This window comes from Physcomitrium patens, chromosome 2 (assembly GCF_059467195.1).
Source record: "Physcomitrium patens ecotype Gransden chromosome 2, ASM5946719v1, whole genome shotgun sequence".
NCBI lineage: Eukaryota > Viridiplantae > Streptophyta > Bryopsida > Funariales > Funariaceae > Physcomitrium > Physcomitrium patens.
The window spans coordinates 7,528,648-7,554,238 of record NC_143411.1 but is presented as its reverse complement, the minus strand read 5'-3'; the positions used below and the strand labels follow the sequence as shown (position 1 = coordinate 7,554,238).

The window sequence follows — 25,591 nt, the reverse complement described above, 5'->3', positions numbered from 1 at the left end:
TCATTTATCATTTTAAGAAAATAGAAACTAATTAGTTCAAGCTTTTGAAAGCTTTTGTAGAACAAGAGTTGCCATCTAAAAGTCTAATCAAGACTTCCCATAAGAAGCTTTAAAACAATTTGCAGATAACATTTTTGATAAATTCTAGGGTTTTAATCAAATGAAGAATTAATGGTAATGATTTGCAACAGTGTTTAATTTTTACATAGATATGCATTTCATGCTACTGCAAAATTATTTAGATGTTACATGAAATGCATCAATTACAAAAATTATCTTTCTGTATTTTCACCAAGTCATCAAGCCATGTTGTCATTCTATCATTCAAGCACAAATTACTCAATACAACAAAATAATTCCAAATTTCGTTAATCTATTATACTTTATCCTCAATATTTACATCAATGATAAATCCTTCTGTACTCAACCTTAGTATTATTGATCAATAAAATTCAAAAATCATGACTGCATAGATTAGCACGAACATATTATAACAATAACCATTTTAACGAGACCTTTCTCTCTAGTTTTTATGTAGAATAAACGACATTGTCAGAGTTACTAGAGCACTTTTAGCAACAGTATCAAACAGGTTAAAGTCGGGCATGGCGTAGAGAACAAGGTGTTGACAGCGCAGCCTTTAAAAATCCGAGACACTGAAACTGATACTGAACTGAAAGTTATATTTTGTTTTGTTTTGTTTTCATCAGATAATTTTAAAAACTATAAGAAAAACGAACGTCAACTTCTGCTTTCATCATGACAGCCGACACTCCCCGATCTGTGATGCTCTAACCAATACCAAAAAATGGACCCTCAACTTTACACCGTAAACTATAAGCCTGCAGAAGGTGTACCTCTCAAAGATGGGCATAGCTTGTCTAGAACAACTTTCTATTCCTTCAATGCTGGAACTCTAAATATCAATCTAAAATCTTCTACTATACATCAGGCCCAGAATAATTAGGCAGCAGCTTTCTTCGCATGTTCGCTTCTCATCTTCAACTCCTTGGTAAACATTCGAGGAGCAATTGCCATTGACATCAATTCCTGAAAGAGAAGCTTACAAGCATACGGAATATGCACCTGCATCAACACAACAGATTCGTAGTCAAAACAAACATCCTGTGTAATACAGTAAACAGCACACACTTTGATACTTGCTAAGGTGTCAACATGAGAGTTAAGATTGGGAAAGTATGATGACAATTACCTGTACAATATCAGTGTTGTTTTTGCAGCCTCGGCATTCGTAAGTATTCTTCTTTAAGTTGGCGATGGCAATGATACCACAATGCTCACAAACGTGAACTCGGTAAGCATCACTTTGATCAAATAAGCGCTCCTTCAGGAAATGAGCTGCACCGTGAGCGATCATACAATCTCTTTCCATCTCTCCAAACCGCAAACCTCCATCCCTGGATCGACCTTCTGCAGGCTGTCGTGTCAAGATTTGCACAGGACCTCGTCCCCTTGAATGAATCTTATCATCAACCATATGCTTGAGTCGCTGGTAATAAGTAGGACCCAAAAAGATGTGTGCAGTAAGCCTTCGGCCTGTGTGCCCATTGTACATCACTTCAAAACCCCTCATTTGGTAACCACACTTGTGCAGGGCTTTACTAATGTTATCCACCTGAAGGAAACATGCAGAAGTATTAATTAACAAAAGAAAACAAGGGTACAGACAACACTCTAGATGTACAATTATTAAACGATTAGAACCAACATAAGTGGCCACCTTACCAAAACATCATTAGTAAGAGCAACTACTTACAGTGACATCAGTGAATGGTGTGGCATCTCCTTCCTTTCCCATGTGAGCAGCCACTTTGCCCATAATACATTCAATGAGCTGACCAATAGTCATTCGAGACGGAATAGCATGGGGGTTGACAATGATATCTGGTGTAATTCCCTCTTGAGTCCAAGGCATATCTTCCTGGGTGTAAGTCATTCCAACTGTTCCCTTCTGTCCATGTCTACTACTAAACTTGTCTCCAATTTGAGGAATCCGGATAGACCGAACCCTGATCTTTACAAAACGCAGACCATCGGCGTTGGTTGTCAGTAAAACTTGATCGATCATACCACTTTCACTATGCCGCAAGCAAGTGCTCTGATCCCGCTTTGTGTATCGCTGGGCTTGGCTAGCGTTGTCATCTTGTGGCAACGGTGTAGTCTTGCCAATGATAACATCCTCGCCTGATACTCGAGTACCAGGTGGGGCAAGTCCATCGTCATCAAGCTTGTCATACGAACCATGCCGCATACCAGTGGTATTTTCTCTATTGGGTCTCTCAAATTCTTCCTTAATCAGAGTGCCTTGTTTCTTCTCCTCATCCCTGTAGTGAAGCATAACAGAAGGATGTCATCCCACATTTCTAACTAATAAAGCACCCATATTGTCTAAAACATAGTTAAACACTTCCTTCATCCACGCTTTCTATATAGCTCGTGAATACAGACATGGGAAACACAAATCTGGGCTAAGGTTTAGGTTGAGACGATTACCTGTAGGATCTGTAAAAGATAGAGCGGAAAAACCCTCGATCAATAGAAGATTGGTTCATGATGACAGAATCCTCCTGGTTATAACCTGAGTAGCAAGCAATAGCTACAATTGCATTCTGCAAAACAACAAACCAAACCATGAAAATCTGGACTACGCAAACTGAGATTAGATTATGAAGTATAAAAAGATAACAATTAAAAAAATCACAGGATCACAAGTAGAATGAAAGCAGCAACAAAAGGCATACTTACGATTCCAGCAGGAAGTTGTCGGAAATGTAAGTGCTCCATGGCTCTCGTGGTCACCAACGGCTTTTGGGGATAGTATAAGACGTAAGCTAGCGTGTCCTGAAACGTTGACGATTATTTGGAGGTCAAATTAGTCCTCCATTTCAAAATAGTTTTAGAAATTGCAAGCAATAACTCTAAATGCAACTTTTGACGCATTATTCTGGTCCTCGCCGTAAAATGTGATGCCACTATGCGGTGCTTTGAGAAGATATCAAGGATTGAAACTCCAAATCTACAAGAATACTTACCATTCGAAGCTGATAGTTTGTGACATAAATTCCCATAGCTTGCTTGCCCATAGCAGACTGATAGGTATTACGTGGCGACTGCACACAAAATGCAACGCGTCATGTTTGTTCTAATTTCTGTATATCTATGTTGCATAATGCCAAGTAAAATAACACAGTGCAAATTAATCACTGCCCAGGCCAAATATGAAATCCAAAAGCTGAACAAACTTTAGACCTATTCAGGAACCGCATTGAAGACTAGTATAAAAGAAAAACGTCGAACTTTCATAATTGCGATGCAGTTAAATCTCTGTAAACGGTGTCATACCTGGTTGTGATCAGGGAAGGGGATAATAGAGCCACAGACCCCCAGAATCATGGAGGGATGAATCTCACAATGCGTGTATGTGTCAGAATAGGCCTCCTCTGGATTGTTCCTGGCATTGACAAGATCCTAGTAGCAATATTGACTACGTTCAGTTGCCAATCTAGGGAAAGAACACTCGAAACATATAAGTCATGCAGCTCCCAAGGTCTACACAAGTTATGCAACTAGGTCTTACAAACTACTGGAAAATTAAGTAATTAATCACAGTAGAAATATGCCCTTAAGCACAAACAGCGTAATCACCGGGTGTAAAAAAAACATACAGCAATGGTCATGGAGATCATAGTCGTCTCCTCCTCTTCAGTATCCACGTACTCAATGAACCCCTTAGAAACAAGATCGTACCAACTGTTCTCGGAGGATTCCTGACAGAGTTTGCCAGTTCCAGATCAGATTAAATGAGAAGTACATATAACAAGTAACAATAAGTCCAACATTATTACAAAATATCAATGACGAAATTATACGCACAGATCAATCAATAAATAAATATGGTTCTCACCTTCATTTGTAACGCTCGAACGTCTTGCTTCTTAATAAGCAAACGTTGCTTCTCAACAATGAAAAGAGGACGACTACAACGTCCGTAATCCGTGTACAGTCGTAGCTCTTTTAACCGGATATCTCTCACAACCCCCACTTCAGTGTTAACATCGACCTGTCGCCGAAGTTGACGCAGTGTTCGTACAAGCAACTCAGGATTGCGATGAATTCCCACCCACAGACCATTCACGAAAATCTTTGTGGAGTTGGGGATCACAGCAGGAGAAATTTCTTCGAAGTTCTCAGTACTCCACTCCTCCAAAAACTCCAGAATTGGATTGGCAGCTGAGCCGACAGTAATATATGCCATCAGCGCCAAATTCTTGACAAGTCCACATGCCTGACCCTCGGGGGTCTCAGCTGGGCACATCATACCCCAGTGGGAATTGTGAAGCTGCCTGGGCTTCGCAAGCTTGCCTTCACGACCGATGGGGGAGTTGAGTCTACGTAAATGCGAGAGAGTCGAAGCGTAGGTCAAGCGATTCAGCACCTGCGATACTCCTGCTCTCACACCAGCTGTGTTTGCCTGCCCCCAGTTTCCTGTAGCCAGCGAGTACTTCAAACCACTTGTAATGGTCTTAGCCTTGACTGCATAGGCAAGGTTGATTTCTTTCCCATTATCCACGCACTTTTGCAAGTATCCTCGGACATCCTTTGTAAGCTTTCGAAAAAGCATCCGAAAGAGCCCACCAAGAAGGGGCCCTGCAAGATCCAACCGCTTGTTGCCATAATGATCACGATCATCTTCTGCTCCACCTATTGCACAGAGCAACAGCCGGTGGATAATATAACCAAAAAAGTAAGCCTTCTTTGTTTCACAAAACTCTCCTACTCCCACGTGGGGAAGCATTTCCTTCTGCAGAATCTCCTTTGCATACTTAATACGTTTTTCCCTAGTAACTCCAACAGTAGAACCACGCTTTCCAATGTAATCAAGAGCCACTTGTTGATTCTGAATCACGAAAGCTTCCTCCAGAGAAGGCCTCAGCAACTCCATCATGGCAGTATCACTGAAGTCGTAACAAATATGCTCCAAGATATCTTTATCAGCCACGAAACCTAGAGCCCTAAAAACCACGATGATTGGAATTTCCGTGCGGATGTAGGGTAGCGTCGCGCGAATATATTGTCCCGAAGAACCTCCCTTAGCACCAGCTCGGGAGAGCATTCGAACAAACATACCACTGGGGGGTCTGTTCTGGTTCTCAGCCATAGAGCGCACTTCAGCCACGTAACAATATTTATTCGGTTGCCTCTTTTTGAAGACATACACATGGTTCGTGCTCATTTTTTCCTGTGCGATGAGCACCTTTTCACTGCCGTTAATGATGAAATAGCCTCCTTGATCATAGGGACACTCTCCGAGCTCAGTAAGGTCCTTGTCGGAGTTTTCGAATAGTGTGCAATAGCGTGAACGAAGCATGATGGGCACCTTGCCAATATAAACTTTAGATAGATCTTCTTGCTCCGTCTCCTCCTCCCCATCTTCAGTCTTCCTCGTGACAAACTTGGTGACATCCACGTAGAGTGGAGCTGAATACGTCAAGTTTCGAAGCCTAGCAGCCTTCGGCCAAAGTGTGGCCGTTTCTCCATCGGCTTCAGTCATCATAGGCTTACTGAGATAGATTTGACCAAAATTGATCTTGTATGTAACCTAAATCAGAACAAGCCAGAATTCAAGTCAAAAGAGTGCGCTGAAGTAACAGCCTCCCAATACAAATAATCACTAAATCCGATGGATTGAGCCATCCTTGGGCGTAGAAGGATGAAAACCCTAGAACACAAGCTCTGGAGGATTGCAACCGAAATAAGTGGTTTCTACATGTTGTGAAATGTGCCCTAACACAAAGCGGTGAACAACGAGCGAGCGAGAGCGCGAGAGATAAAGAGAGGGCATACATCGCCAATCTCAGCCTGACGACCGGGGTTGTGCTGTGACTCGGGACGAATCTCGATATCCGAAGACTCGTCCACGATTTCCTGCATTGTATTCTGAATGAACTCATCGAACGAGTCCAGCTGCTGCCGCACCAAACCCTTCTCTTCAAAGTACGCACTGATGACCGCCCACGCATCCTCCTGCGTTATCTCCTCCTCTTCATCATCGTATTCCTCGTCACCGCCATACATCTTGCTCAACCTCCTCTCGCCCAAATCCAAACCTCCTGTACCTTCTCGACACCACCACCCTAACCTAGAACCCCCTCGAGAAATTCGACAACCCTTTCCCTATCAAACAAAACGCCGCTGTCCTTGGCTCTTTCTGAACCCGGTGGCTGAAAAAGTTGTTCAATGCTTGTTGTGGTTAAGTTAGAGATGGCGATGCTTGTAACGCACCGACAGCAACAATTCTGCGCAGCTATGGCTCTGGTCGTGAAGCCTGCGAAGCGAAGGCTCGACAGCAACCCGAATGGCTGGTCTCCACAAAATATAGCCCGGTGCAAGAGCTCGCGACCTTCGGATGCGTTGGATTCATCGACGGTGTTAAACCGGCATTCTGTACCGCATCAGTAACCACCGTCACTACCCACGAAAGACCCCGCTCGGAGCCATTCTTCCAGGTTTAGGGTCCAACTCAGTAAATAAATAAAAACCCGGTGTTCGCATTATCTTCGGAATTTCTGCTTTTAGGTTACGTTGAACAAACTGCGTGTAACTTTCTGGTCATTGTGACGAATTGCACCGTTTTTCGATGCAATCGACTGCTGCTTAATGGGATTCCTTGGGGATTCAACACAAATCTAGTGCTGTTTTGCGGTTGTGAGATTAGTTCCACTTGCTCCGATACGTGATGTTATTAAAATACTAGGTTGCTTCATGGGTTTTTTCACCGATGATTCTAATTCTACCGCTGGATTTTATCTTGGGTGGTCGACAGAGTTTTGATGCTGTTCTAAACCATGACTCTGGTTAAGCATTGATTAACACTAGATCATACTGACAGTTAAGGGTGCAATAGGATGACCAACATTCAGCCAGTGTTGGGTAAATTTCGGGTGGTCGAGTCTTATGTTCCAGACTTTTGAAGGTCAAGATGTGGCCTGTGTCCCAGCATAATCACGCGTCAACACTTTTAGACACGAATTGGTTGAATAAGCTTTTTCCGGTTGCTTCTGGAGCAAGGCAGATGAAGGACTGCAGCACGACACCGCTATACTCACATGAGCAGATAATACGCACATTCAACAGGGCCCTAAATAGAACTCATGTAAGCACTGAAAATGCACGCCAACACAAATTCGTACTGTCGTGTGAAGTAGCAAAGAAAAACAACAATATTTACAATACCACCGCAGATGCCTTGCATAACAAGGAGCACCTCAAAGACAGCAGAGCTGGAACAGATCACATAACTGCTCTATTACATTTATAATGCTACAAAGGAAACCCAAAGGAGAAAAAAATGAAACAGGGTTTCTCCGTTGGATTCGAAATTTGACAATTCTCTCTGTGCCTAGGGGAAACGGCACATTATGGTCACAAACATTGCATATCTCCAAACCTCAACCTCCGAAATGGAGGTAGCCTCCACTACATAAAACTGTCTTATGATTAGACATGGTTACATCAAGAGTTGGTCCTCATCAACAGAAAGTCAGATCAACAGTGCAAAGCAAACTACACACGGAGGTGACAGAAGTATGATCCTGCAAGCCTAGATGTAATAAGTACTGTTGCAAATTTTATCAGCCCAACGCAGGTGCATTTAGAGATCAACAGACCGCGCCTCAGGAATTCTCTCAGGAAAGCCAAATTAAGAAGCCTCTCAAAACTTCACTATAGAAAACTTTTTTTGAAAATAAAAAAGAAAAAACAAAATAAAAAATTTCAGAAAACGATAGCTTGCTAAGATATTGACAGCCTGCGTTTCGGAGATACTCGATAACTGCGTTAATAGCACATGAAGAAACCACACTCGCCAGTGTAACTGCGCAGAAGAAAGTTTACAAATGACTGAAGGTACCCAAACGTAACAGTAGACGTGTAACCTTCCTGTTATTTGACGTTGAGACTGCTAACAGCTCGACCGTGATTAATAATCGGTCATAGTCGTCTTCGAAACCACTAAAGCAGCAAAACCACTGCAAATAGGCTGCAATAAAACTAAATCAGGAAACGGATCCCGTAAACATGGAGATGGATACTGCAACTAAAAACATTCTGTGAAGAACGACAATAACACAATACATCGAATGCACATGACAAAGTACATAACTGTATCAATAAATGAGTATCCGCTGCTAAACGAGTTTGATTTCATCAACACCCTAACGCAACACGCAAACTGACCACATAAATCTTTCTCAGTACACTTATTGATATCTACAGCAATCATCAACATCTTACTGGGAAAAAAGTAACAAACTCACATTTAAAAGTCACACTGTTACTTCTTCACAAAATGACGCAGCATTTCTGCAATGAGAACATCCAACATGGTGTGATCAGCTCATATCTCATATTTCGTTCCAAGTTGTTCCTAACAGGTAATGCATTGTTCATACATCAAGCTTACCAACGCGTACAAGTAATATTGTACAATAGTATTATGCAGCTAGTTAATGACGAGAAAATATCATTGGAAGGGAATGCTGATATTTAGCATAAAACTCAAAATCCTGACACTGCATGACATGTTTCCATCTACCTCCTGCAATTCCCGACGTCCATAAAGGAGCCAACATAAAGGTTTACAAAAAAAGACAAAAACAATTTTGATATTCATTCCACAATTTCAAGCAAACTTGGCGACATACTAAACGTCCAGATGCTCAAGGACGACCTCATTAAATTCCTAAGCAAGGAGTTAGTAGAATTTTTATTGGAGAAGCAAACAACATTCCTTGCATCAAATAGCAAACGCTGCTACCTACACTTACCGGTTGATCGTTCGCATTGGAAGTTTTTTGCACACCAAGCTGACTGTGCTTGCCGAGACTGTCCTCATGAGATGCCTGGTGGTCTGAATTCAACCTAGGAATGTGCACTGGTCCACCTTCTCTCTTCTCATTTGAAAGCTTCTGAAAGATCATGGTAAAACCATCTCCAGCATTTGGGTCTTTCTCATTCCAATCTCCAAATTTGGGCAATGCACCACCTTTACCCGACTGTCAACACATTCAACGCTCCTCAAATCAAAGATAGACTCCCCTAGCAATCTAAATGCATGCCTTATTAACAGTATTCAGAACATCACTTGCTTGTAGAACATAACTTTCGCACAATGCTTCTAGTGAGTAAGCACTTCTAGCAGAATAATTAGTGAAATTGCGACATCAAGGAACTGTTCTATACCTCCTCAGCTCTTCCACCTTGGGGTCGCGGACGAGACTTGAGAGTACCTGACCCCAACACAGAGCCTTCGTCTCCTCCAGATGGATTTCGACCTCTCCGCTCCCAGGCAGGTGAGGCAGCACCTCGTCCAGTTTCACGTGCGTTCATTCTATTGGCATGAGGATTTGCAGGTGCGCGCTCAGCATTATGGCTTGAGCCATCGCCATCCATATCTGGTTGAGGACGCCTGAATGGAGGTTCAGCTCGACCTGTAGACACAGAAAGACCAATAAGCAATTCTAAATGTAAAGACACAGAATAACTCTCCAAAAAGGCAGTAATCCAACGAGGACAAAGTAAAAACATCAAATAATTACCAAAAGCATAACCCCGTCCTGCAAATTCATTGGCAAGGGTTCTTTAGTTCTGAGTTGTAAAAAGAATGTTCATAAGGTCATCACGATTCAGGTAATTTTTGTGATGAGATTAACTCCATGATAACCCTAATCACCTTTGATACCCTATCCATAAGAAGTGGGTCACCACCCTCCAGGTAGAAAGAGTAATTTCCCGGCACTCTAATTGAAAGAACATGAAGTTGGCTGAACATAATTTAACTGACAAAGAAAACCCGATTGCCAGAAAACCGAGTAGAATCATAACATCCATTTCGAAACACATAAAAGGATGACGCTCAGTGTAAAAAGAACATGACTTGATGAAGTATGAGATCTCACCACCAGGTCCACCTACTGGTTTGCGAGCAGGTCCTTGGTAATCAGAAGATGGTTGACGACTAGCCGAATCATTTGATCTACGTACATCCAAATCCTCACGACTTGAGCGCCTTTCATGTCGTGGGCGGTTTGCAGCGTCTTCTGTTTGCTCCAAACCATCATTCCCGTCAGAGAAAGAGACTCATCAAACCTAAAGCAATGAAAAAACTTGATGCTCTTCAAATGAACATTTTCGTGGCATTCAAGGTTTAAAGAGAAGATCACCAGTAACATGCGCCGGTCTTGTACGAGGTGGGGGGCGATCATTATTTCGCTGAGTAGGAAGAGGGCCACCATATATTTGGGCAGCTAGAGCTTCATTCTCAGCTGGATCATTGGGGTTGATGGGCTTTCCACCCTTGCCAGTACGAGCCTGATCAAAAACTGCAGTGTAAGCTCCGCCGTTTCCTCCATTTGCATCCCAATTTCCAAATTTTGGAACATGGGGTCGCTGCAACATAATCAGACGACATAGATCAGGACAAAGCAAAACAATCACGGAGAACTATCTGCAGCACTGCAAAAACAGTAGTCCGGTACTCGTGAGAAATAGAGAAGTAATAAATCAAGCAACTGTGACACGTAGATGAACGCGAACGGCATGAAGCTGAGAACAAGAAACATACAAAGATTATCCAAAATCCAATCACTGTTCAAGTCTGCTCATCAAATAGTAGCACATCAAAACACCGTTCTAATGAACGCAGACAAGCATATTCTGATAAGTAGGAACACTGCATGACCATCACAGCTCTTACCTAGAAATCCATAGTACATCTGAATTTTCTATAAAACAATTGGTTTACACAATTGTAAGGATACACCGTTACTTTACCAGTACCCATCTAACATAAGTAAGGAATTCAAGTAAAGAAAAAACTAGGAGAAATTCATGCTATTCCTTGTCGACACAGTGCATCCAAGAAAACGCAATAGCGCCAATGGAAGGGTCTGCAAAAGTTACCGCCATGAGAGAGTTTCTTTTGTGTAAAACAATGTCTTCCGCTCTCGCCCTCTGCATCGATAGTTTGCAGTGAAAACATTAGTCCTCTACATGTTCACAATTCTGAGACAGTTAAGAGAACTAATTCAGCACTACAGCCTACTTGATGAAAACATTCAAAGTGGAAGCTACGCAATTACATGAATGTATTACGTATTTTTCGGAGTGACGTAGTTGCACCCACAATCAGACAATTTGCACATTAATTTCTCACATTAATTTTCACAAGACAGATGGAAGAAGACGGCCCTTGCTTACAATCGTGCACAAGAATAATCTTTACTGTTCGTAGAGGCTGTCATGATCATCAGTTTAACCTTGACTTTCCCACCTAACCAATAATGTCCACTAATAAAATAAAATAAAATGCTGCAACAACGATGGAATCAACCCTTCCTAAGAAACCGGGACATGAAATATTCATCGGTGTGATACAATCTAGAAGTAAAAATATAGTTGTATAATACCAAATTCAGTCCGAAATTCTATTAAAATACCACTCTTGCAATTTCACATTTCTATTGTTTATGCTTTTGTGTACACGAAGAGTTATCCGTTGCTGATACAGTTTAAATTGTCTAGGACCCATTCAGCTCACAAGTACCAGATCTTGATACACCTACGGCAACACAGCATCTCACAATTCCAACCCATAAACCTCGTCATATTACCACATGTATGTTCCAACTAGAACACTGCTTCTTAGTAGCGAAGTAACACAAACAATTCATTACTGACTCGCTGCACTCTCTCCCTCTCTCTCTCTCTCTCTCTCTCTCCCCCTGGGCTGGGGATCCGCAACGTCAAATCTTACCCAAACGCCCAAAATTTTCCAGCAACAGACTCACAATAGCAATTGCAGTCAAACCAAAAGGCCCTAGCATCGCAGTCATCTGAGCGCATCCAGCAATCCACAACAGTGCCACGGAAAACAACTCACCCGAATGCGTTTTTAGCTGACACCCTCTACACCCTCTGCTGCGGTTTTCTCAAACAAGCTCAGTTCGTAGCGGTTCCAATAAGGTCTAGGAAACAAGGAGGGCAGGAAACGAGCGAAGCGGTGGGCAAAAGGAAGAGGGAGAGAAAAGGGAGAGCATACCCTAACAGAGATACCAGTGGGACCGAGCTATGGCCAGCATGCTGCAAGAGTGAGACAGCAAAGCAGAAAAAAAAAAAAAAAAAAAAAAAAAAAAAAAAAACCAGAAAACCGGAAACCCACCTAAAAAATCCAGAGCAGCTCCAAGTGATGAATCTCACGGAAGCAGGGAGACGACGAGTTCCGAGACTCTCGTCAGCCGACAAGACGATGACGACGAAACTGGGAAGACGAAACTGGGTTTGTCATCTGTACCGACGACCCCAAGACCCACACCCCCTCTCTCGCACACTCTCTCTTTCTCTCCAATCTTTCTATGCAGTGCACGTTTCCGACCATGGTTCCACGTCTCCGTGTGACAGTCGCGTTTTCAACCGCACACTGCTTCTTCTTCCCCCCATGGTTGACTCGCTCTCGCTCTCGCCCTCTTTTTGTCTTTCTCGCTTGGTGGGCGTTACCGTTGCTGCCCACCGTTCATCTGATTCCTTTTCGATTTATCCCCAAAGTGGTTGATTCCACTTGGATTGGGTGACGCTTCTTCCACTAATCAATCCTCCTCTGATTCCGCCTCGTGGCAAGTGCCACTCCCTGAAGACCACCACCACGAAGAGGACGAGAAGCTGGAGCTGGAGTCGGACACTATTCACCCTTCTTCACTCCCCGCGGTTTCCCACTTCGGACCCTTTCGCCGCTCCGTCGGTGATAGGACTTCTCGGTGATAAGCCCCCCCCTCGCAGAACCCACTCCATCAAGTCCCTGTTCACATTGCCGAAAACACTAGTTCTCTCCCTCGCGCACTTATATCTTACTGTTTTAGATAACTCAGGTGAACTGTTTTTAAAATAATGGGCAGCTAATTTACTTTGTGTAATCTGGGTGGTTTTTTTGGAGGATTGATTGGTTGAGGCTGAATTTGTAAGATAAATCAATCCGAGGTGTAGATTATAAACAATTTTATATTTTTTTAAAGTTCTGTTGTTGATTCAAGTGATGTTTTTTGTTCTTTTTATTAAAAGAAAAATGAAAGGGATTTTTTCATAGTGGTTAATGAACAGGAGGATTGTAAACTGCCAAAGTAGGCGTATAGAACCATAGCTTTTGGGTACAGAAACAATTGGTGAATTTACACGTAACAAGGGTGCACTAAAAAATCTTGAAAGTGTTCATTTCATTTTTTAAAACATCTTTCTAGAAGATTTAGAAATTATCATGTGCATTAATTTTATGGTTCAAATGAAGGTAGTAATAACGTTAGAATTATGTGCTTATATATTTATATTTATATATATATATATCCTGACAATGTTATTCATAAATTATTCATCATAAATTTTACTTTTATAAAATCAAATTCAATTTTAAAAATCCAAATAAGATGCACAAAAGTATATATGTCACATTATTAAATATTTTACTTATTTCAGTGAAATACTTATTCTACTTAATTATGATTTACGACAAATAATAAAATATGAAATCAATATTTCTAAGGCAGAAAATAAATCTGATAGGTACTAGATACCTTCTCATGGTGCAAAATTGTACACACTAGCTTAACAATTAATGTATTATAACACCTACGCTTGTATTAAGTCCTTAAATGCCATGTACTTACCTCTTCAATCAATGCAATGGCTAAACTTCAGTTGTGTCAAGAAAAAATATACATATATATATATATATATATATATACTTCAGCTGTGTCAAGAAAATATATATATATATATATACAATGACAAATAAAACCGAGTACAAAATCTGAACACTCATAGTTCATTGATCCTTCCAACTCACATAAGTCAATTGATAGAATTACTTTTTTATTGTGTGTATTCATCCAGTCTTCTACATGGATGAAAAATCTCATTATCATTTGAGGTAGGGTTTATGAGAAAAGTGTTGTAGAAGCACACAAACTTGCGTACTCAGTTTTGGTTGCTTCTTCTTGCTAAATTTCGAAATTTCAATGTACACTCCTTGTTGCAAGATTTGAGGGCATTTTTTGTTTGTTGTGTTGCTCTTGTTGTGTACTATCTATAGTGAAAGTTGATTTGTCAATTGTATCTCTATGCCTCGGTTGTGTGAATCATTGAAGAACCAAGCATTGGTGCAGCTTAGGAGTGGTGTTTCTACAAGGAAAGTTGCAGACTCATTTAGAATGAGTCAGTCTTCACTAGCTTATCTGAGGAAGGAGATTAATGGTGAAATACAAAAGCAAAGAGGAGGACGTCCAAAGGTTTTAGGAGAGCAAGAGAAGCGACTTGGAGTGCACCTTGTCACTGCTGGTTGTCTCAAAACGGCAAGTGCAGCTGCAAAACAACTTCGAGAAAAAACAGGTAAACACTTCTTAGACATCATCTTGAGGCGTGTGTCATAGACACAAAATACAGACTTGAAATCTAACAAGAAGTTCAAGAAGAAGTGGCAGAACTAGATAAACAGATGAGTACAAGAACAACACCAGAAAGGTGAGCTAGAACTCCAAGAGATGTGTTGTCGAGACTGAAGAACTCTTCAGCCTTGATCCCTATATATACTCCTACTTAGGAAGCTTCTCGAGCTACTTTTATTATCTAGGAAGCTTCTAGAAAGTTCCAGAGGCTTCTTTTCTAGAAACTTCTAGAAACTTCTCTTCTAGAAGGTTCCAGAGACTTCCTTTCTAGAAGCTTCTAGAAACTTCTCTCTAAAAGGTTCCAAAGGCTTCTCTTTTAGAAGGTTCCAGAGGCTTATTTTCTAGAAGGTTCTAGAAACTTCTCTCTAGAAAGTTCTAAGGAATATGTCCCTAACATCACCCCCTCCTTTAGTTTTGAGGTCTCTGAGAAGCAATGTTGTTGATCAGTACCAACGCAAGAAAATGAAGATCTGTCGCATAATTTCTGCTATGAACTCCAACTGTTGTTCACGAGGCAAATGGTTCATCAACCCTTGAAGCCAACGGTAGTGGCCCACGCCTTCGACTTTTGACCAAGCATGAACTTCCGTGTCCTCATTGTGAAATTGTCCTGCAAACACGCCTTCTGACTGACCATCTTAAGCAAGCTCGATCTCAAATACGATCACCAGTGATCGATTACTCGGTATCTTCCGTCGTCATCATGGTACATGTAGTTCTTCATCTCGGGGTCGCCTTCGTGAACTACTCGGTTGCAATACTCTGACTGGCATAGTATCTATTTCTTGGCTATCCATATCAAAAGACCAAACTACGATCTATCTTGGAGAAAATAACTACATCAACTACGAATTTTGCTGGTACTCTCCCCTTTTCTTATATTGTTGGGAGAACAAGCTTCAGAAAGAAGCTATCGTCGAATTGATTTAGGTTTATCAAGATGTCGTTGATGAAACTCCTGTATCTTTTGTGGCGCATTCACAAGATTTTCAACTGGCTCCCACGTTCGCTCATTAATGTCATAGCCGCACCAATGAACAAGATATTCTAACTTTCCCCACCTTCGCCGTGAATCCAATACCTTTTCAACCTCGTATTCTTCGTGGTTCTCGATTTCAATACTAGGTGGCGGACATTGCACTCTTTCAGGAAAAGATGACTCTCGATAAGGTTCCAACAGAGAAACATGAAAGACTGGATGTACCTTCATAGAAGCCGGTAACTCCAGCCGGTATGCCACTGGATTAATTTGCTTCTGGATGGTAAATGGTCCTAATCTTCGATAGTCCAACTTATCACATGGTCGCTTGGTCTTGATATTTCGTCGAAGAAGCCAGGCTTTATCTCCAACTTTGAAAGTAGGTGCCTGATTCCGAAATCTATCTGCAGACGTCTTATAGGATTCTTGAGCGGATTGTAATTGAAGCTTCAACATAGTTTGAAGCTCTAATAGTTGCTTCGCAAATCCTTCAGCTGCTGGATTGTTATTTGTTGACGGACTCAATAAATCAAGCTTTGGATGATACCCATAGTTGGAAAAGAATGGTGTTTGTTGAGTCGATGCATGGAGGGTGTTGTTATATGCAAACTCGGCTAGCAATAGATATGCAGTCCAATCGTCTTGCTGATAGTTGATGCTGCATCGTAAGTATTGCTCCAAGACTTGGTTCACTCGTTCCGTTTGGCTATCAGTTTGAGGATGAAAAGCTGAAGAAAGCTTGATATCCACCTTCAATATCCCAAAGAGAGATCTCCAAAACTTTGACACGAACTGGGTACCTCGATCTGATATGATATCATCTGGTAGTCCATGATATCGATACACATTATCGAGAAAGAGTCTTGCTGTGACTTCACTGAACGATGTCTTCTTACAAGGAACAAAGTGTACCATCTTCGTAAGCCGATCTACCACGACAAAGATGCTGTCAAATGAGTTTCATGATGGCAAGTCCGTGATGAAGTCCAAAGAAATTGAAGACCATGGTCGACGTAGAATTGGCAATGGCTGTAGAAGTCCATAAGGGCGATGCCAAGGATTCTTGGAACTTGAACAGATGTCACAAGAGAGGACAAAATCTTTCATATCCTTCCACATTTGGGGCCACCAAAAATCTCGGGAAATAAGCTCCAAGGTCTTGTTGAATCCAAAATGTCCCGCAGCTGGAAAATCATGGCAAGATTGAAGAACTCGGAGTCGTGCTGGTCCTTTTGGAATGTACAATCGCTCTTCAAAGTATAAAAGATCTCCCTCCACCTTGAACTTGCCGTCATTGGTATGTGTCACGGACCAAAATTACAAACAAGAAATCTAAACAAGAATTTCAAGAAGAAATGACAAGAACTAGATTATCAGATGAGTACAAGAACAATGCCAAGAGAATTGAGCTAGAGCTTCAAGAGATGCGTTGTCGAGACTGAAGAACTCTTCAGCCTCGACTCCTATATATACTACTGGCCTATGGTTCTAAGGAAGCGCATCAAGAAGCTTCCCAAGAACTATGAAGCTTCTCGAGCAACTACCCAAGAGTTAGGAAGCTTCTCAAGTAACTTCTTAGAATCTACTAGAATATTCTAAGAATCTTCTAGAGCCTTCTAAGGGAATCTTTAAGGAATATTCAAAGAATCTTTAGGGAATCTTTGAAGAATATTCTAAGAGAATATTCAAGGAATCTTCTGGAAGTTTCTAGAGACTTCTTTCTAAAAGGTTCTAGAAACTTGTCTCTAGAAAGGTCTAAGGACTATGTCCCTAACAGTATGTTGCTTGATATCAATGGCTACTGAATCTTTAATGGTCATAGCACGTACCTGGTTTAGGAAGTCAGCATCAAATGATATAATAGTAGCACAAAGTTGAAATCTCTCTGGCTTCAATAACGTTGTACATTGTTGATCAAACGCTGCTTCTCCAGCCTTTGGTGTAAGATATTATCTCCTTGATAAAGCATCGGATAGTCCTTGCTGCCTTCCAGGTCGATAAGTGATAACAAAATCGAATCTAGATAGCGACATATTCCATCGAGCTTGATGCCGATTTAAAACTCGAGCCGACATGAAATACTCCAAATTCTTGTGATCCGTATATACGGTTACTGGATGTGCAGCTCCTTCAAGAAAGTGACGCCATTCTTCGAAAGAATCCACTATAGCAAGAAGTTCCTTATCGTGGATCTCATAATTGATTTCAGTAGCAGAGAACTTCCGAGAATAGAATGCAACTGGATGGAGCTTCTTGTCTTCACTCATTTGTGAAAGCACAACTCCCAAAGCAAAATCTGAAGCATCAGTTTTTAAATAGAAGGCCTTTGTAAAGTCTGGATGTACTAAAATTCGAGCTGTAGTAAATGTTGTCTTCAACTCTTGAAACGCCTTCTCCGCCAAAGGTCCCCATTCCAACTTATCCTTGCATGTTAATCGAGTGAGAGGAGCAGCAACTTGAGAATAATTCTTGATGAAGATCCAATAGAAGTTAGCAAAACCAAGAAAGCATTGTACGTCTCTAACCGTCTTCGGAACCTCCCAAGACATGATTGCTTCTACTTTCTTGGGGTCCATCTTCAAATCTTCTATAGTCGCAATGAACCCCAAAAACTCCATCTCCATCTGGTGAAATAAACACTTTTCTAATTTGGCATATAGTCCTCGCTTGCGTAGTTTCTCCAAGACCAAACGAACATGCTTCTCATGCTCTTCCTCGTTTTTAGAGAATATTAGAATATCGTCTAAGTAGATGACAACAAAATCATCGAGGTGTTCTCAAAAGATGTCATTCATCATATGTTGGAAAACTGCTGGAGCATTGGTAAGACCAAAAGGCATGACATTATACTCGAAAGGACCATACCTTGTACGGAATGCTGTCTTCCACTCATCTCCTTCCTTGATTCGTACGAGATTATAAGCTCCCCTTAGATCAATTTTTGTAAAGATCTTCACACGTCCAAGTTGTTCTAAGAGACTAGAAATCAAGGGTAATGGGTAACAATTTTTCTTTGTTACCTTGTTGAGGCCTCGATAGTCCACACACATCCGTAATGATCCATCTTTCTTCTTCACAAATAAGATGGGTGCTCCAACTGATGATTTTGAATGACGAATGAAGTTCTTGGCTAGATTCTCATCGATGTACTTTCGCAACTCTGCCAACTCCATTTGCGATAGATTGTAGATTGGGCCAAAAGGTGGTTGTGCTCCTTCTTGCAAGTCTATGGCACAATCATATGGTCGGTGTTCCGGTAGTATGTCGGCGTTCTTCTTTTGAAACACGTCTTCAAAATCTTTATATTGCTCCGGTATACTTGCTGTTGAGATCTTCTCCTCGGTAGTTGGAGCCGCATAAATGACAAATGGAGTGCCTTTCTTAGATGATCTTATAAACGCTCTTGCTCCAATGAATAAGGATTTCTTTTTTCGAGGTTTTTTACTAGGTTTTTTCCTGGGTGGTTTTGTGGGAAAAGTCATCTTCCGCAACCTCCAATCTATCAATGGATTATGTTTTTTCAACCAAGAAAGACCAAGAATAATAGGATTTGATGGGATTCTAATAATATTAAAAATAATATGACTACTATGGTCTTTAAACGTTACTTCTATAGGTTTTGATTCATGGGTGATGCTACTAGACAATAAAGGTCGCCCATCTATGACCTCAACATGAACAGGTTTTGATTTTTGTACTAAAGGGATCTTATGACGCTTTGCAAATTCTTCGTCTAAAAAACAAGCAGATGCTCCTGAGTCTAGTAGTGCTAAGGTTCTCAATTTTTGAGGGCCGATAAACAGAGGGATTGTAAAACAAAGTGCAGGTTGGGCAGAAAGAAAGGAACCTGATTGTTGTTGGGATATTTCATTGTCCAGCCGCACGGTTCCTACTATGGCTGGGCATCCTCGTTTTCTTGAACAAATACTCCCCTAGTCTTGACTATGCCTCGATTTTGCTTTTTGGGGCAGTTTCCGACTTTGTGGCCTTCTCCACCGCAATACAAGCATAAATTTTCTTCCATACGTCACTTTTTTTCTTCTATAGTAAGAGATTTGACACGTACCGCATCAATTTGCATGTCTTCCACCTCTGAATGCGAATTCACACTGCTTGCCGACATAGTTGGAGCATGGCGAATTGTATGTTGTCTTGAGCGTTGATCTTGGCGACGTTGGAATAGGCGATTATCGCACTTCACAGCTTGGCTAATGGCTTCATTGAGCATTCGTGGATCAGGAAGAGTTAACAGCAAATCCTTCACATCATCTCTTAAACCCCAATAGAATTGACTCATCAACGCTTCTTCATCCCAATTAATGTCGCATACTAATTGCCTGAAATCCGAAGCATAGACTGATGTAGAACGCATCCCCTGTCGTAGCGACTGGATCTTTGTTGTAGCCCATCGAACCTTATCCTGTTCACCAAATGCTTCCGCAAATGCTTCCAAAAAGGTTTCGAAGTTGTTTAATATGGATGATTGTTTCTCAAACAAAGGAGCAAACCATGATAGAGCTTGTCCCGTAAGTAAGGTTCCAACAAGCCCAACACGTGACTCCTCCATTGGATATCGTTTGGACTGTAAAATTGTTATCAACCTGATTTGATTAACGAATCCTCGAAACTTAGAACGTGTTCCATCGAACTTATTTGGAAGGCTAACTCGAGGCTCCTTATGTTGTAGAACTAGTGGTTCTTGTCGAACTTGAGGTAAAGTTGTTTCTCCAAGTGCAGAAGTTTGAGGCTGGTGTAGTTTAGATTGTGCTATCCCAGATACTCCATCATTATGAAGCCTTGCCACCACTCCTTCAATCTCTGCAGTTCTTTGTGATAACATAGCGAGGGCATTCATAATAGCATCTAACTTAGACTCCGAACTTTCTATCATACTAATGTCTTGACCTCCGGCCATTCTAAAAGAAGGACAAAAATGACTCTACAAGAGGCAATATTGGTTTATAGGAGGATAATCCACAACCTATAAAACGCCTTAAGAATTTCAAGAAGAGGGGTAATCCACTCTCTCCAAGAAGAATAAGACTCCAATATTGTCACAGGAGAAGTATCAGTTTAGAGGAGGGTAATCCGCAACCTCTAAGAAATGCTAGTATACCTTCAAGTAGAGGGGTAATCCACACTCTACTAAGAAAGAACTAGCTCTGATATCTCAAGTTAGTGCAGTCTCGACAAACTGTCACGGACACAAAATACAGACTTGAAATCTAACAAGAAGTTCAAGAAGAAGTGGCAGAACTAGATTAAACAGATGAGTACAAGAACAACACCAGAAAGGTGAGCTAGAACTCCAAGAGATGTGTTGTCAAGACTGAAGAACTCTTCAGCCTTGATCCCTATATATACTCTTACTTAGGAAGCTTCTCGAGCTACTTTTATTATCTAGGAAGCTTCTAGAAAGTTCCAGAGGCTTTCTTTCTAGAAGCTTCTAGAAACTTTTCTCTAAAAGGTTCCAGAGGCTTCTCTTCTAGAAGGTTCCAGAGGCTTGTTTTCTAGAAGGTTCTAGAAACTTCTCTATAGAAAGTTCTAAGGAATATGTCCCTAACAGCGTGGTTTGAGAGAAGCTGATTTGGATGCTTGTGTACAACAAAAGAAGCCTCTACTTGCCAAAAGACATGTTCTTCCAAGGTTGAGTTTTGCTCATAAATACAAAAATTGGACCGTTGATGATTGGAAACGGGTTATTTTCAGTGATGAGACAAAGATTAACCTAATTAACTCAGATGGTAGGTCTTGGTGTTGGTTGAGAGAAGGAGAACGACCTGGAGCTAAACATGTTAGTCAAATTGTCAAACATGGTGGTGGTTCAATTATGATTTGGAGTTGTATGACTGCTTTTGGGCCGGGTGCTTGGTATCAAATTGAAGGTAGAATGGAGCAACACTTGTACAAAAAAAATTTAGAAACCTACTTGCAAAGTACCACACAGAATTACAACTTAGATCCTACTAAGGTGGTTTTTCAACATGATAATGATCCCAAACATATGGCAAAAAGTGTTCAATTTTGGCTCTCTTCACAGCCATTTCAGCTCCTTCGATGGCCAGCTCAATTTCCAGATTTGAATCCAATGGAACATTTTTGGGCCCTTTTCAAACAGCGTTTAAGCCAAGTCACTCCAAGGCCAAGAGGTGTTCAAGAATTGTGGGAGAATGTTTGTAGTATTTACCCTAGTTTTGATGCAAAAGATTGTGAGAAACTATACAAAAGTATGCCAAGAAGGATTTCAGCTGTTTTAGAAGCAAAAGGTTATTGGACTAAATATTGAAGTTTGAAGATTTTCTTTGAACAATACTGAGTACAAGACATAGTTGTTGATTTGACTTTGTAGAAGGATGTTTAGTTATCAATTTGATGTGCAACTTTGTACATGTGTACAAGACTGTGTGTATTATTCCATGTAACTTTCAGATTTATAAAGCAATCATTGAAATTTCTGTAATTGCTCTTGAAAGTTGGCACTTCAGATTTTGTACTCGGTTTTGTTTGTCACTGTATATAACCTTCATCTTTGAACACAATTAGCTAGGCTGTAAGTAAAACATGCAAGTTATTAATATTTCGATTTTTAATTTTTTATCCATATTCTGAGGGTGGTACTACCTCATACCATGCACTAATTGTGTGTAGTGATGCCTTCACTTTGTCACTATTCATTTACATTGATCATTCCACTTCATCAATTAATTCTGCCTTTATTTTTGTTATGGAAGGAGATAAGTGATGCTACATTAATCAATGCCATGAATGGCTAAAATATCCACATTACTTTCTCTTGTAGGCAAGACCACCTTACTAGTTGATTTATTTGCAAGATACGAAGGAAGTAAGATAACATTATTGACTATGCCATTTAAAATGAAAATCACAAATCTTCCCATACAACTGTTTTGAATTGCAAGACAGAGAATGGCTTGGTGAACAAAAAACGGTGCAAAAACCTCATGTAGCTCAACTAGCCGTATCCCGGAGATGCCCCATTCCAGAGAAAACAAAATATAAAAAGGTGCCTGGATAATTTCAGAATCTCATAATGCACCATACACTACACACCCCTTGAGTCTTGTCCACACGCCAGTTCCGCACGGATTTTCTCACCAAGCTTGATCCTGATTTTCACATATTTGGATGGACGTATATCTTCATTCATCGACCGTGGCGAGTTACATTCGTCGACGGGGCAGGGCTTTCCTGTGGATGCCCCGGCGTGTGTAAGTGTATGTGTGTTGCGTCGCAGGTCGAAGCAGCAGCTTGCCCCCTGTGCTTTCGAAATCCACCAACGCCCTCCATATCTCTCATCGGTGCGTCCGAAACCATGTCTTCTTCGTTAGCAATGGCCAGCGCGCGGGTCGCACCTATCAGCGCTTCGAGGCCTCTCTCTTCGGCGTTTTCATGGACTCCCCAGGCTTCATCGCTCACCCTCAGATCTGCCATTTCAGCCGTCCCAGTCCGACAGGTATCCGTCTTCCTCTTAATGTTTTTTTCACTTGCCTTGAGAGTGTTTCTTCTTTCTTACGGGAATTATTAAGGAATTTTGATTTCAGTGGCGTGGAATTGCACCTCCCTATGCATAAGTGGACTTCAATGGTGTCTTAGTTCTTCTTTGTTTGATCGTCTCGGTTTTGCTTTTGGCGTAATTCTCAGGTCATGGATGGTTTGTCCAGAAACGACGCTGTATAAGGTTTTAACCTTGTGGTTCGTGTACTTTAGATTGCCCTTTTGATTTGCAATTGAACGCCCGTTTGACTGCAGAACCTCCTCAGCAGTTTGTTAGAGTAATTGTGCGAAGTCTTACAGTACTGATTGCATTGGAGTTCTAAAATCCAATTAGCCAATACTTGTTCCTATGTACAGTCGCTCTCAAGAAATTGGAGCTTCTTCTGTGAGATTTGACAGCTGTGCGACGATGAAGAATTAGGGGCGTGTCGTTGTGAGGCTGTGTTTGCATCAGTGGCTGTAATTGAAGAGGCCGGCTGAATGATTGAAAGAATCCTCTCTGAAAAACAGCGGAGCTCTCTGTTGTTCTGATCATGTCATGCACACTACACCAGAGTGGCAGCCGTTAAAACCCGTATATGAAACCCTTAAATTTCTCTGCAGGCGTCGAATGGAGAATTGAAGGTCAGGGTATCATCAGAGGGAAATTGCTCCAGGCGCAAATCAATGGTCCTCGCTGGAGGCGTTGCGGTTGATGGACTCTTCCTCTTGCTGTCTGCACGCTCCGCTGAAGCGCGCACCGTCAAACCAGAAGTGCGGAAGAAGTTGAGAGAGGCCATTGAGGAGCTGAAGGAGAAGACCGAGAAAGCCACGAAGGTGGTCAAGAAGAACGTGTAAGATAAGGCGAATGAAGTTCGTGAGAAGGTGGCCGAAAAATAAACTTGTTCGCAGATTCTCTTTCCAAAGAGGCTGGAAGTATGTGAGGATCTTCATGTACGATTGTGTATTTCAGACTTTCAGAGAAATCTGAGCGTCTAAACCGTCATCGGATCTTAATTTACGATGTTTGTGACCATTGCCAGAGGTACTGTCGAGATAGGTGTTGGTGTTGCATGGTCTCAACCACATCCCTCAACAGTACAACTTTCTCAATAACCACATGGAATATGCTAAATGCAGCAGCGTTGTTTGTCAACCCTTGCTGAAAATTCTTTAGCAGTCTTTGGTATCGTGCTTGTCAAAACTCAGCGCTATTTAATTATTTGGTTGCTTGCGGCGATGGTTCCATTGCATGACGTGAGCACGATGGTGTTGCAAGCCTCAGGAACGATGTGAAACTGCGTGCAATAAATGCTGCACCAGATATGGCATGCTACGAGGTCGCAAGATTCTAACGATGTTCAGATTGAGCTTTGATATCGATGGCAGCAGGGAATAATCTAAATATATTTTCATAACTGGGGGGGGGGGGGGGGGGTGTGGCGACATGGAGCAAAACGTAAAACAAAAGACGCGACGACGACGAGGCTGGTATCATTTTTCCTGGCTGTGTTGTGCACGTGGAATCAGACCGCGGAATCCTCCAAAATTGGCAGAGCGTCTTTAAAATGTTGAGTAAATGGTCGTGCCGTTGGGAGTCTCCATTTGAGGAAAGACCAACATGGCATCCCAAGCTTTGGACACAAAAAGGAAACTGGATGGGTGTTTTTTCCAGAAGTGGAACGAGACCAGCAACACAGCAGCAGGTATGAAATGCATCCAATGTTTGGGGGTAAGATTGACGGCGTCTTGTGGACTGGCTTTGAGACCTTGAACTCTGCCACTAATTAGGAGGAGCAAAGCTGGAAGGACCCACTGTGGATACTATGCGACATTTGCTCGTAGTGTAAGCAACTCAAGTTCAATGGACATACTATTATGAAAACCACTTTCACCATGCAACTTCATTCCTTTCAGTTTGTGTCAACTTTGAAATTTTGAAAATTTAATATTAAACTAGTTGAATGTTTGTGCATCTGTTTTTTTATCAAATTATTTAAAATGGCTATCTAATTAGCTTAACATTAAAGTATCTAGTTTGCATGAGCAACGTCTAATTTGAAAAAAGCAGTTATGCAAGCTAGTTTTTCAATAAATATGGCATATTTCATATTTTCATAATTATTATTTTTTATTTGAAATATTGTAGATGCCTAGAGACAAAACTTTAAACAAGATAGTTTTTTATTTTATCTATTTGGCCAAGTTGTCTCCCATGAAGATAAGAGAAGTTTTTGAGACCTAGGGGGGAAGTTTTTAAGATGAAGGAGAGAAATTGAAGAAAGAAAAGAAAAGAAAAGAAATTGTGCATTAATAGAGAGATGAGAAGTTGTGTTTCGGAAGAACAAGAAAAGAAGTCTGGTATTGACAAAAATTACATAAATTGTGAAATTGAAACGAGAATAGACATTGTTGAAGAGGAAGAAAAACATTATTAGAAGGAAAAGAAAAAGAAGTTGTGTTTGGAGAAAGGGGAGAAGATAAGTTTTAAAATTTAATAGACTTAGGTAATTAATATCAATATTTACAACAAATTGTATTAATTACTGGAGATTCAACTATATATTAAAATCTACATGCTAAAGTGATATTATAATCTATTTGATAAGTA

General features: G+C 41.1%; 3 protein-coding genes across 5 annotated transcripts; 1 reads left to right on the top strand and 2 right to left on the bottom strand.

The window, feature by feature from the left end:
* Positions 1-663: 663 nt before the first annotated feature.
* LOC112279095 (DNA-directed RNA polymerase II subunit RPB2) lies at positions 664-6,357 on the bottom strand. Its single transcript, XM_024513206.3, has 10 exons — positions 5,866-6,357; positions 3,926-5,620; positions 3,687-3,788; positions 3,364-3,489; positions 3,054-3,131; positions 2,767-2,862; positions 2,515-2,630; positions 1,778-2,345; positions 1,214-1,636; positions 664-1,086 (listed from the first exon to the last, which is right to left on the bottom strand). The coding sequence occupies exons 1-10, from the start codon at positions 6,094-6,096 to the stop codon at positions 964-966; spliced, it is 3,558 nt and encodes a 1,185-aa protein (XP_024368974.1). The 5' UTR covers positions 6,097-6,357; the 3' UTR covers positions 664-963.
* Positions 6,358-7,302: 945 nt separating this feature from the next.
* LOC112279096 (RPM1-interacting protein 4) lies at positions 7,303-12,535 on the bottom strand. 3 transcript variants are annotated; one of them, XM_024513210.3, is made up of 8 exons: positions 12,239-12,535; positions 10,981-11,031; positions 10,242-10,467; positions 9,978-10,118; positions 9,262-9,509; positions 8,847-9,074; positions 8,337-8,382; positions 7,303-8,059 (listed from the first exon to the last, which is right to left on the bottom strand). In XM_024513210.3, the coding sequence occupies exons 2-7, from the start codon at positions 10,984-10,986 to the stop codon at positions 8,362-8,364; spliced, it is 870 nt and encodes a 289-aa protein (XP_024368978.1). In that variant the 5' UTR covers positions 10,987-11,031; positions 12,239-12,535; the 3' UTR covers positions 7,303-8,059; positions 8,337-8,361. The 3 variants fall into 3 exon arrangements, with proteins under 3 accessions (XP_024368978.1, XP_024368976.1, XP_024368977.1); XM_024513208.3 differs by lacking the exon at positions 12,239-12,535 and adding an exon at positions 11,960-12,073; XM_024513209.3 differs by lacking the exon at positions 12,239-12,535 and adding an exon at positions 11,960-12,073 and having other exon boundaries at positions 7,303-8,048.
* Positions 12,536-22,736: 10,201 nt separating this feature from the next.
* LOC112292877 (uncharacterized) lies at positions 22,737-24,016 on the top strand. Its single transcript, XM_024541807.3, has 2 exons — positions 22,737-22,960; positions 23,605-24,016. Exons 1-2 carry the CDS (start codon positions 22,820-22,822, stop codon positions 23,836-23,838), a joined length of 375 nt encoding a protein of 124 aa, XP_024397575.2. The 5' UTR covers positions 22,737-22,819; the 3' UTR covers positions 23,839-24,016.
* The last annotated feature ends 1,575 nt before the right edge of the window (positions 24,017-25,591 follow it).

Excerpts from the sequence above, each read along its gene's own strand:
- LOC112279095 (XM_024513206.3), bottom strand. The coding sequence starts at position 6,096 with ATGTATGGCGGTGACGAGGAATACGATGATGAAGAGGAGGAGATAACG. Across the intron at positions 5,621-5,865 it reads GTCAGGCTGAGATTGGCGAT|GTTACATACAAGATCAATTT; the intron begins GTATGCCCTCTC and ends GTTCTGATTTAG. Across the intron at positions 3,132-3,363 it reads CCTTCCCTGATCACAACCAG|TCGCCACGTAATACCTATCA; the intron begins GTATGACACCGT and ends TTTTGTGTGCAG.
- LOC112279096 (XM_024513210.3), bottom strand. Across the intron at positions 10,119-10,241 it reads AAGACCGGCGCATGTTACTG|AAGACGCTGCAAACCGCCCA; the intron begins GTGATCTTCTCT and ends TGGAGCAAACAG. Across the intron at positions 8,383-8,846 it reads CCAATGCGAACGATCAACCG|AAATGCTGCGTCATTTTGTG; the intron begins GTAAGTGTAGGT and ends TTCTCATTGCAG.
- LOC112292877 (XM_024541807.3), top strand. The coding sequence starts at position 22,820 with ATGTCTTCTTCGTTAGCAATGGCCAGCGCGCGGGTCGCACCTATCAGC. Across the intron at positions 22,961-23,604 it reads CAGCCGTCCCAGTCCGACAG|GCGTCGAATGGAGAATTGAA; the intron begins GTATCCGTCTTC and ends ATTTCTCTGCAG.